We start from the raw sequence: 12780 nt of genomic DNA, 5'->3' as shown, positions 1-12780 counted from the left end.
TTAGGTTGAATATGAAATTTATTTAGAAATCAATATGTGTAAACTTCAAAAAGTTAAATATTAAAAATAAATTTCATAGATAAAAACAGAAGGTAATATTAAAACTACTAAAATGTAAACTTGAACTATGATTATTGATTTCTTTTTTTATTTGAGATCTTTTTTAGTATAATTTATATATATTTATATAAATTTGAAATCTGGTTGTTCCTTTTTGCTTCTTTGTAATTTTTTTAATTTAATTTTTGGTATAATTTTTTGACAATGTGTAACTCAGTTTGTCATTAATAGTTATTATCCATGACTACATCGTTAGTCAGTTCTATTTTTAATCATTATTCATAATTACTATTACTTATATCGTCGTCGTCGTTATCACCCAATCATCACATGTTTTAATTATTTTTATTGTACAATATTAGATTAATTTATTAATAATTAAATTTTAAATAAAAAAAGTTCACATATTTAAATGATGAAAAATAATAATCTTAATTAGTCAAATTTCATAGCTTAATATATTATTATTTTATTTAGGTTTAAATATTCAATATTTTTGGAACAACTTATATTGGGGAAAACAATAAAATGTAAAATTTAAAAATAAAATAAAAGAGAACAAAAGAAAGAATTAACTATGCGGGGGGAAAACTCAAAAAAATGAACACACAAATTTCTATTTCTTTTAATTTTGCTTGGCTTAAACACAAAAATATTAAAAAGTATATTTTAAAATAAATATTACATTTCAATACAATAAATTCTTAAGAATAAAGAGTCACTGTAATTAAGAGGATTTTGTAACATAATAAGAGTAATTTTTGTACATTATTACAGTAATAAATACATTAACTTTAGAAAATAAAAGGACAATTAAATTAAAGTTATTGAGATAAATATTTATAATAAGAAAATCAACTTCTTAAATTATAAACTAATCACAATTTTGAAATAACTTGAGAACCTCCGAGAAATATCAAATATGAAAAATATAAAAGACTGTAACTTGATTTATTAATAAACAATTCAATATCTCCTGGAAAACAACAGAAATGAAAATTTTAAAGATTGCAATTTTATACATTACTAAATAATTTGTTTTTAATAAACAAACAGTATTTTCAAAATTATAAATTAACTTTATATTCTCTTGTTCTATCATTTTTGTTATTAAAATTTGTTTTATGAGACTATGAAAGTATATGTACATATTTTTTAGGTAGCATATCAATATCAATATGCTCATTTTCTGCTTCTATGTTTTAAAATATTATACTCCACAAGCATAATAAATTAATATTATCAACAAAAAAGTGAGAGATGAATTTACCTGAACAAAAAATATTTTTGAAGAGTGTTATCATTATAATATAATCAAATTATCTAAGATTTAAATAAAGGTCTAAATAGAATAAATTAAACACTTTTCTAAAAAAAAAACTCATGATTTATGTCTTCACGAATATAAACAAAATAATATTAAATGTACGATGACATATCAAAATATTTTACCTTTCAAAATTAAATCATGCAAAAATGTGTAATCATCTTTATTATAGATATATCTCCTAAAATCTGCAAAATATGATTAAATAAGTTTACAATTATTTAGCAAAAGAAGAAAAAAATAAAGAATAAAGAAATTGTTGTATTTAATTATAAATCCTCCTACAGATTATCATTTTTGACAAAATATAAATAATTCAAAAGAAAATAATATAATAGGAATATTACTTCCTAGGCACCTAAAAAAACAAAGAATAATCAATATAATGATTTCATTTCATCATATATACAAGAGTCAAGAAAAATAATTACAAATAGATTATTAGTCCTAAAACAAATCTCAAAGAACAAAACAAAATAATTTATCTATAAGAAATAAAAATATTAATTTAATTAACCTTTTAATATATTTTATAAATAATTTATAACTTGTAAGAATGAGTGGCATGAATTTCAGATTTAATAAAGAATTTTTTTTCTAATAATAATGAAATAAGAAGAAAAAATAGAAAAGAAAAGAAAATTAAATAAATAAAATAATAATAATATTTTAAACAAAAAAAAAGAGAGCAAAGTGCCCTACATTGTTGAAAACGGCGGATTGAAAAATAAAAATAAGGAAAAGAACGGAAAAGAAAAAGAAAAGAAAAGAAAAGAAAAGGAGAAAAAAAGGGGGAAAGGTGGAGAAAAATCGATATTTTCATCTTAAGGTGTCAAGGTAATTATTCTCATCCTTTCTATTAAGTTTTATGTAATTAGGAGTAAATTTTTAGGTTAAAACGTATATAATTATACTGATATGTGAACTTGTGATTATGCATAGAGGTCATTGTATGATAAATTATTATTACTATTGTTATTATTAGTATTATTATGGCGGAAAAGAGAAAGAACAAAAAACTAATTTTGGCTAATAATTGATGATGATTTTATGAAAAATTCAATATTATTTTTAGAAGTTCTCTATTATTTGAGCCAATGTTGAGGCATTCAGTAACATCCTAATTGGATGGCTATGATGGTTATAATGGTAATGGAATTACTCAATCTTATTAGATGTTGGTTTCAACAAGTGACTTTCATCTTAATCACTTTTATTTTAATTATCACATTATGATTCAAATTTTGATATGTTGAGATAGATAATTGAACATAAGGGGTAGTTTATGTAACGATTCAAAAAAAAAAAGAGAATTATGTAAATAAGAATAAATAGGTATTTAAGGGCATAATTGTCCTTTCACGTTTTAAATGAATAAATAAATAAATAAATAAAACAGATTTGTATTTATTTATTTTAATGTTATTTGACTAATTCTTGAATTAGTCTCCTAATCCAATTAGCCCTCTCTCTCTCTCACGCTTCTAAACTCCCTCTCTCACGTTCTCCATCTTCCTCACATTATTTCTGCCAAAATATCAATAATTTTCATGCTTGAAGAACTCACAAAAAAATTTTTTAAGCAAAAGAAAAAGTAATCAAAACGTCAAGGCTAAGAGAGGTTCGTCGAGAGAGGTATACTTTGAAGTGAATTGGGAGTGGTTTGGAGGAGTTTTCCGGGCAGCAACATTAAAGTTTGAACATCGATTAAGGTATGAGTTTCTCTCATGGAATTCTTTCTCCAAGAGTACTTTCTTTCGGACGTTTCTTAAACTCTTGAAACTAAGGTTGTTCCCCTTCGTATGTCCTTGTCCTTAGCTCCCTAATGAATTTGTAGGATGGGTATGTTGTGCTGCTAGATTTTTGCATGAATGATGTGTTTAAATTAAATATGAGTGTGTTTATGTGCGGGAAATCGCGATAATGATCATCAGAATATGACCGGAAAAAGTTGATGTATGGGTGTGTATAGGGCAGTGTTTTAGGCATTGTTTTGGGGTATATAAGTTGTTTATTTATCATGTATTTTATGTGTGAAATGGGTGTGCAATGTGATGTTCATTTTGATGAAGCATAGTGAAGTGAATGAACCATGAAATCTCCCTAAGAACTAATGTGAAACTTGATGAAAAAGTGCAGAAAAAATAGTGGAATAAATTTCCAAAAACATAGAAATAGGTTTAAAAAGAATCTGGAAATTTTTGGATGTCAAAGAATTAAAAAAAAAATAGAGGGGCTGTGGGGGTTCGAACCCACCACCTCACAGCCTCCTCTTCAGCGAAAATGAGAGGAAAAATAAGGGGGCTGTGGGGGTTCGAACCCACAACCTCCCTATTCAAGCGAATTTAATTAAAAATAATAATAATAGTAAATTAAAATTCTAATTAAAGTTGGAAAATTAATTCTCTTATGTAAACATTGAGATTTAATTTAGAATTTTAATTAAAAATAGAATATTAATTCTTTTATGTAAATATTGAGATTTAAATTGGAATTCTAATTAAATTAGAAAATTATTCTTTCATGTAAATGATTGAAATTTAATTTAGAATTCTAATTAAAATAGAAAATTTATTATTTCACGAAAATGTTGAGACTTAACTTAGAGTTCTAAATTTATGAATATTAGAACAAAAATCAATGAAAAATATAAATGATATCCAAATAATTCAAAATTTGGGTTCTCGTGTCCAAACCTCCGTATTGATACATAAGTCATACGTGAGTGAAATATTCAAGAATAATGTCATCTACGTAGATCAAAAATCAAAGATCTTGGCATATATACAAGATACATAAGTCTTGTAATACATAATCTTAGAAAAACAAGAATTCACTTAACGAACTATAAATGAAGCCTCATGGCTTGTATGTATAGATATATAAGTTTAACATACGTTCAAGAATAAGTGAACCTAAGATATACGTAATGAAATGAAGAATGTGGTGACAATCATGATGTGAGGTTAATGCGTATGATGAGAGCAATCTTAAATGAGCTTAAGTAAATGTTACCGATACATACTCACCAATGAGAGTGTAAGATAATGAAGAGACCAGTCTCTATGAATACTCTAATAAAAATATTGAGTTTAAAACACTTAATACTAATGATGAGATGAGAAATCATCTATTGAGCTATGATGTCTTCATACTAGAAGCAAACTTCTATGATGTATGAGTTGCATGTAATGGAACTTTATACCGAGCACCGATAGGCTAGCTATGAGTGGTGATGCCTTCTTTCGGGAAGGGCGGAGGTTCACGTAATTCTCATGAGATGAGACTGTCCGGCTTGCCGGGTATGGGTCTCCACACATCTCCTAGTCTTTGAACCTATATTGCCACTATAGGGATCTGGCGGGGTTAAATTCCCATATACGCTAGCATGTTATTTGAATCGCTTTGGCCGGTGATTCCACCTCTTTTCGGTGTGGGGAAGACACTGGATTTCATGATGCTCACATGATCTATGTCGGTTAAAGTTAAAGTTCCCAATGAATGAATGAGGCCAGCCTCAAATGAATCATATAAAGAAATGAATGATACCGAAGGTGTTAGGATAGGATAATCAAGAGGTGAGCTAGATTCAGGTAATGACATTAGGTCATTCCTGATCATTGCACAGCAAACCCGATGAAAGTCTTAAACTACATCCTAGGTATAGCTGGTGTTCGCACTGGCCTATGAATGAATTGAAATGAAATACGAATGAATGAGTGAAGCAGACTCTGTGTTTGCTAAAGAAGGCTCCCTAGTTGAGGTCCCATATGTTGAGCCCTCATTTTGGAAAGTCTTAAAGTTAAGTCTATGATAATAAGGTCTCATGGTATACGAATGAATAATATGAAAGAAAGTATGTGTTATATGTTATGTGTTATATGAATATGTTATGTTTTGTGTGCTATACGATAATTATAATGATGCATGTCACTCTCATGGCATAACTTTCCCAATCTCAATTTGGCAAGTCCACTGACTTGACTTCCAAAAATCATGTTGTTAGGAAAGAGCTATTCTTCCTCATGCATGTCCCTGGTGTGTACTTGCATATACTCATACTTAGTACAAGTGTGTACTAATTCCATACGAACATCTATTTTTAGGTGCAGGCACAGGTGGACGCTAGAGCTACAGGTTCGTTGTTGCAGCTATCCGGACATCAGTATTCATCCGGAGTTTGGTAGGTCCTCATGCTTTCGAGGATGCTACTGTTTTACATTCTAGCGTAGTTTTAGAGTTGAGCTAGCGGAACATGTTCCACTAGCGTTTCTTTCCTGTTTTGGTTCAAACTTTGTATTGGTGCTATTTTGGCCGATATACAATTAATACTTAATGAATTATTTCTTTCAGTTGCTTATCTCTTAAATGTTAGATGGTTGATGATGAACGATTACGAAATGTTAAGAATGTTCAGCAAGTATGATTAAAGAATCAAAAATTTCAAATTTTCCGCTAAAATTAATCTATGTAAAGTAAGAATGACGTAAGCAGGCTTGTCTGCGACCTCTGAGAGGTCAACGACGCCGGTCTCGTCTGGGGTCTAGATTCCGGTCGTGACAAAGTTGGTATCAGAGCGCTAGGTTAAATTCCTCGAATAATGAGTTCACATCAACCACATTGAGTAGTTTCTAAGTCATGGTAGTGAAGTGCACCACTATCCTGGATTAGAGACTGCATGATGCGTAGGAAAGACTTCCCTTCTTCTTATCTTATTGTGCTCTTCCTAATGTTTAAATTCTTGGTGTTACGAACGTGTCTAACATCAACCTTGCTGTTTTCAGAGAATGAATACCTGGGGAACTAAGGGTCTGAGGACGGGAGCAGCAGCAGCTAGGGGTAATCAGAATCCACCCCAGGCTCCAGCTGAAGGAGTGGCCATGCCAGTGAACCCAGCTGGGTTGACTGATGCGGAGGTGAGGGCATCTCTAGCCCAGATGGCACAGGCCATCACGATGCAGGCCCAAGCTATGACTGCCCAAGTCAACCGGCAGGATGTTCTAAGGGAAAACCCACCGGCTCGCAGCATAGCTGACAGACTGCGAGACTTCACGAGGATGAATCCTCCAATTTTCACAGGGGCTAAGACTTCAGAAGATCCCCAGGAATTTATAGACGAGTTGCATAAGATACTGGTGGCCATGGGGGCCACTGATATTGAGAAGGCTGAGTTGGCTTCCTACCAGCTCAAAGATGTTGCACAGACTTGGTGCAAAATGTGGCGAGATAGCCGTGTCCTAGGAGGGGTGCCAGTCACCTGGGAGCTGTTCAAGACAACATTTTTGGAAAGGTTCTTCCCTAGAGAGATGAAAGAGGCCAAGGTTGAGGAGTTCATCAACCTCAAGCAAGGATCCATGACTGTCAGGGAGTATTCCCTGAAGTTTGTGAAGTTATCAAGGTATGTACTTCCCTTAGTATTTGATAACAAGAATGATGAGAGTACTTAACTTTGTTGAAATCATCCAGGTATGCTACTCCCTTGGTTTCTACCAGCAGGGAGGAGATGAGCAGATTCTTCACAGGAATCAATGGAGACCTGGAGGAAGATTGTCGGGCTGCGATGCTCCATGATAATATGGACCTTTCTAGATTAATGATGCATGTCCAGCAGGTAGAGGACAGCCGAAAGAGGAGAGGTGTACGTGATGTTAGGAGGCCTAGGCCTCAAGATCAGGCAGGTCCCAGTCATGGAGGCCATAGAAACAATTTTAGCGTCCGCGAGCAGCCCAAATTCAAGAAGGGGCAACAGAGTGTTGGAAATTCTGACCCTCAGAGAAATACAACGCCTAGAGGAGGCAGACCCGAACCCAAGAGGGGCAATGGAGGTGAGATGCAGCGTCCAAGGAAGACTTGTACTAAGTGTGGCCGAATGCACCTTGGAGAATGTAGACAGGGCACTAATGCCTGTTTCGGTTGTGGTAAGAGTGGACACATGGTCATAGACTGTCCCCAGAACAGAGGTCAGGCTGGGGGTAATGCTCAGCCTAGGCCTACCCCACATAATGCAGCAGCAGCCGAACCTCCGAAGAGGAACAGATTTTATGCCTTGAAAGGTAGGGAGGAGCAGGAAAAGTCCGCTGATGTGGTCACAGGTATGCTGCAAGTATTCTCAACTTCTGTTTATGCTTTACTTGATCCAGGGTCTACGCTTTCCTTTGTAACTCCTCTGCTTGCCCTTACCTTTGAAATACTACCTGAAGTTCTGCATGATCCTATAGTGGTTAGTACGCCTTTAGGAGAAAATGTGAGAACCGAAAGGGTATACAAGAATTGCCCAATAGTTGTGAGTGGCAAGGCTATGTGTGCAAACTTGATTGAGTTACCCATGCATGATTTTGATATTATTCTTGGCATGGACTGGCTTCACAGCCATTATGCTTGCTTGGACTGTCGTAGTAAAGTGGTGAGGTTTCGTTTCCCTAATGAAGAAGAGTTAGTCTGGGAGGGGTACAATCCGATTCGTCCTAACCCCTTGATTTCAAATCTTAAGGCCAATAAAATGATGGCCAAAGGGTTATTATGTCATCTAGTGAGTGTTAATGATTTAGATCATGATGTTCCTTCCATAGACTCGGTGCCTGTAGTAAATGAATTCCTAGATGTGTTTCCTGAAGATTTGCCTGGAGTCCCTCCCCTTCGAGAGATTGACTTTGGTATCGACTTAGAACCTGATACTAAACCAATCTCAATTCCTCCTTATAGAATGGCTCCAGCAGAACTCAAGGAGTTGAAGCTGCAGTTAAAAGATCTCACGGATAAGGGTTTCATTCAGCCGAGCATATCCCCTTGGGGCGCTCCAGTGTTGTTTGTAAAGAAAAAGGATGGGACCCTTAGAATGTGTATCGATTATCGGCAGCTCAACAAAGTCACTATAAAGAATAAGTACCCACTTCCCAGAATTGATGATTTGTTCGATCAGCTCCAAGGGTCTAGTTTCTTCTCTAAGATTGATCTTCGTTCAGGGTATCATCAGCTTAGAGTTAGGGATAGGGATGTCCCAAAAACAGCTTTTCGTACCCGTTATGGTCATTATGAGTTCTTGGTTATGTCATTCGGTCTCACGAATGCACCTGCTGCATTTATGGACCTCATGAACAGAGTTTTCCGTGAATACCTTGACTCTTTCGTCATAGTATTCATTGATGACATTCTCATCTACTCTAAGACCAAGGAAGAGCATGAACAGCATTTGAGACTAACCTTGCAGGTACTTAGACAGCATCAGCTGTATGCCAAATTCAGCAAGTGTGAATTCTGGCTGAGATTAGTGACCTTCCTGGGCCATGTTGTGTCCGATCAAGGTGTAGAAGTGGACCCCAGAAAGACTGAAGCAGTTAAGAAATGGCCAAAGCCTCTTACACCCACCGATATCCGTAGCTTTCTGGGATTGGCTGGTTACTACCGCAGGTTCGTGGAGGGATTTTCTTCCATTGCTGCCCCACTTACAACCTTGACAAAGAAGAAATCCAAGTTTGAATGGACGGACACTTGTGAGAAGAGTTTCCAGGAGCTCAAGGACAGACTCACTTCAGCCCCGGTGCTTACTCTGCCTAAGAGTGGCGAGAATTACACTGTCTATTGCGATGCATCTAGGGTCGGTTTGGGATGTGTTCTTATGCAGGCTGGTAAGGTGATAGCTTATGCTTCCAGACAGCTCAAGGTTCATGAAAAGAATTATCCCACTCATGACTTGGAGTTGGCAGCTGTGGTGTTTGCGTTGAAGTTATGGAGGCATTATCTATATGGAGTACACGTGGATGTGTTCACGGATCATAAGAGTCTCCAGTACGTGTTCACGCAGAGGGAGCTGAATCTACGGCAACGCAGATGGTTGGAGCTGTTGAAGGATTATGACATGAATGTGCACTATCATCCAGGTAAGGCTAATGTTGTGGCTGATGCTTTGAGCAGGATGAGCATGGGGAGTACAGCCCACGTTGAGGATGAGAAGAAGGAGCTAGTGAAAGAGGTACACAGACTGGCCAGGCTGGGTGTACGGTTGGTTGACTCTACTAGTGGAGGTGTATCAGTTCACCCTAGTTCTGAATCATCCCTGATAGTGGAAGTCAAGAAGGGTCAGCATCTCGATCCTGTGTTGATGGAGATGAAGGACTCAGTGTTGTTAAAAATGAATGAGTCTTTTGCTTTGGGAGATGATGGCATACTTAGATACCAGAACCGGTTGTGCGTACCAGATGTAGATGATTTACGGACCAAGATTGTTACAGAGGCCCATGGTTCCAGATATTCCATACATCCAGGTTCCACAAAAATGTATCATGATCTTAAGCAGATTTATTGGTGGAATGGCATGAAGAAGGATATTGCAGACTATGTGGCTAAGTGTCCTAATTGTCAGCAGGTTAAGGCAGAGCATCTTAAGCCTGGTGGTCTGACTCAGATTGTTGAGGTTCCGACTTGGAAATGGGAGGCCATTAATATGGACTTCGTTGTTGGTCTTCCGAGGACTAGGAGGCAGCATGATTCTATATGGGTTATTGTGGACAGACTGACTAAGTCTGCCCACTTTATCCCTGTGAAGTCCACTTACAGGGCCGAGGATTACACGAGACTCTACATTGATGAGATTGTGAGATGGCATGGGATTCCTTTGTCTATTATTTCAGATAGAGGAGCTCAGTTTACTTCGCATTTTTGGAGATCTTTCCAGAAAAGCTTAGGCACGCAGGTGAAACTTAGCACTGCCTTTCATCCTCAGACAGATGGGCAGGCAGAGCGCACTATTCAGACATTGGAGGACATGTTGAGAGCGTGTGTGATTGACTTTAGAGGTAATTGGGATGACCATCTACCTTTGATAGAGTTCTCGTATAATAATAGCTACCACTCCAGCATTGGGATGGCACCATTTGAGGCATTGTATGGTAGGAGGTGTAGATCTCCAGTTGGGTGGTTCGAGGTTGGAGAGTCATCTATTTTGGGTCCAGAGATCATTCATGAGGCCTTGGAGAAAGTTAGAATGATTAGAGACAGGTTGGCTACCGCTTACAGCCGACAAAAGTCATATGCAGACAACAGAAAGCGACCCTTAGAATTTAACGTTGGTGACCAGGTTTACTTGAAGATATCGCCTATGAAAGGGGTGATGCGATTTGGTAGAAAAGGGAAGCTTAGTCCGAGGTATGTGGGGCCATATGAGATCCTACAGCGCGTGGGTGAGGTGGCCTATGAGTTAGCATTGCCTGCAGAGCTAGCTTCTGTTCATCCAGTCTTTCATGTCTCTATGTTGAAGAAGTGCCTAGGTGATCCAGCATCAATCCTACCTGTAGAAGGTTTGGGGGTTGGTGAAGACTTGTCCTATGAGGAAGTACCTGTTGAGATCTTAGACAGACAGGTCAAGCGGCTGAGGAACAAGGAGATTGCCACAGTGAAGGTATTGTGGAGAAACCATCTTGTTGAGGGTGCTACGTGGGAGGCTGAGGCCGACATGAGATCCCGATATCCACATCTTTTCAACTCTTGAGGTTAGGCTTCCTACTCGTAAGACTATAGTTCCTTATCTCTTCATATTTGTTGCTATTGGCTGATTGTACATAGCAATTAAGTTATGATCTCATTGGCATTATGAGGTGAAAAGGTAGTGTCATTCGGGGACGAATGTTCCTAAGGGGGGGATAATGTAACGATTCAAAAAAAAAGAGAATTATGTAAATAAGAATAAATAGGTATTTAAGGGCATAATTGTCCTTTCACGTTTTAAATGAATAAATAAATAAATAAATAAAACAGATTTGTATTTATTTATTTTAATGTTATTTGACTAATTCTTGAATTAGTCTCCTAATCCAATTAGCCCTCTCTCTCTCTCACGCTTCTAAACTCCCTCTCTCACGTTCTCCATCTTCCTCACATTATTTCTGCCAAAATATCAATAATTTTCATGCTTGAAGAACTCACAAAAAAATTTTTTAAGCAAAAGAAAAAGTAATCAAAACGTCAAGGCTAAGAGAGGTTCGTCGAGAGAGGTATACTTTGAAGTGAATTGGGAGTGGTTTGGAGGAGTTTTCCGGGCAGCAACATTAAAGTTTGAACATCGATTAAGGTATGAGTTTCTCTCATGGAATTCTTTCTCCAAGAGTACTTTCTTTCGGACGTTTCTTAAACTCTTGAAACTAAGGTTGTTCCCCTTCGTATGTCCTTGTCCTTAGCTCCCTAATGAATTTGTAGGATGGGTATGTTGTGCTGCTAGATTTTTGCATGAATGATGTGTTTAAATTAAATATGAGTGTGTTTATGTGCGGGAAATCGCGATAATGATCATCAGAATATGACCGGAAAAAGTTGATGTATGGGTGTGTATAGGGCAGTGTTTTAGGCATTGTTTTGGGGTATATAAGTTGTTTATTTATCATGTATTTTATGTGTGAAATGGGTGTGCAATGTGATGTTCATTTTGATGAAGCATAGTGAAGTGAATGAACCATGAAATCTCCCTAAGAACTAATGTGAAACTTGATGAAAAAGTGCAGAAAAAATAGTGGAATAAATTTCCAAAAACATAGAAATAGGTTTAAAAAGAATCTGGAAATTTTTGGATGTCAAAGAATTAAAAAAAAAATAGAGGGGCTGTGGGGGTTCGAACCCACCACCTCACAGCCTCCTCTTCAGCGAAAATGAGAGGAAAAATAAGGGGGCTGTGGGGGTTCGAACCCACAACCTCCCTATTCAAGCGAATTTAATTAAAAATAATAATAATAGTAAATTAAAATTCTAATTAAAGTTGGAAAATTAATTCTCTTATGTAAACATTGAGATTTAATTTAGAATTTTAATTAAAAATAGAATATTAATTCTTTTATGTAAATATTGAGATTTAAATTGGAATTCTAATTAAATTAGAAAATTATTCTTTCATGTAAATGATTGAAATTTAATTTAGAATTCTAATTAAAATAGAAAATTTATTATTTCACGAAAATGTTGAGACTTAACTTAGAGTTCTAAATTTATGAATATTAGAACAAAAATCAATGAAAAATATAAATGATATCCAAATAATTCAAAATTTGGGTTCTCGTGTCCAAACCTCCGTATTGATACATAAGTCATACGTGAGTGAAATATTCAAGAATAATGTCATCTACGTAGATCAAAAATCAAAGATCTTGGCATATATACAAGATACATAAGTCTTGTAATACATAATCTTAGAAAAACAAGAATTCACTTAACGAACTATAAATGAAGCCTCATGGCTTGTATGTATAGATATATAAGTTTAACATACGTTCAAGAATAAGTGAACCTAAGATATACGTAATGAAATGAAGAATGTGGTGACAATCATGATGTGAGGTTAATGCGTATGATGAGAGCAATCTTAAATGAGCTTAAGTAAATGTTACCGATACATACTCACCAATGAGAGTGTA

The 12780-nt window shown here is 35.7% G+C and overlaps 1 protein-coding gene across 1 annotated transcript; it reads left to right on the top strand.

Moving 5' to 3' along the window:
* The first annotated feature begins 6174 nt into the window (after positions 1-6174).
* LOC138349381 (uncharacterized) lies at positions 6175-10935 on the top strand. Its single transcript, XM_069299711.1, has 6 exons — positions 6175-6785; positions 6854-6998; positions 7113-8040; positions 8656-8794; positions 9215-9385; positions 10878-10935. The coding sequence occupies exons 1-6, from the start codon at positions 6175-6177 to the stop codon at positions 10933-10935; spliced, it is 2052 nt and encodes a 683-aa protein (XP_069155812.1).
* Positions 10936-12780: the final 1845 nt, after the last annotated feature.

Source organism: Solanum lycopersicum, chromosome 6 (assembly GCF_036512215.1).
Source record: "Solanum lycopersicum chromosome 6, SLM_r2.1".
In the NCBI taxonomy this organism is placed as follows: domain Eukaryota; kingdom Viridiplantae; phylum Streptophyta; class Magnoliopsida; order Solanales; family Solanaceae; genus Solanum; species Solanum lycopersicum.
Note: the sequence above shows the minus strand (reverse complement) of the source record. Positions and strands in the feature narration are given on the sequence as shown.

Coding starts and splice junctions, on each gene's coding strand:
- LOC138349381 (XM_069299711.1), top strand. CDS start 6,175: ATGAATACCTGGGGAACTAAGGGTCTGAGGACGGGAGCAGCAGCAGCT. Junction 8,041..8,655: donor CCTTCGAGAGATTGACTTTG/GTATCGACTTAG, acceptor GGCTGAGATTAG/TGACCTTCCTGGGCCATGTT. Junction 8,795..9,214: donor TTGGCTGGTTACTACCGCAG/GTTCGTGGAGGG, acceptor ACGGCAACGCAG/ATGGTTGGAGCTGTTGAAGG.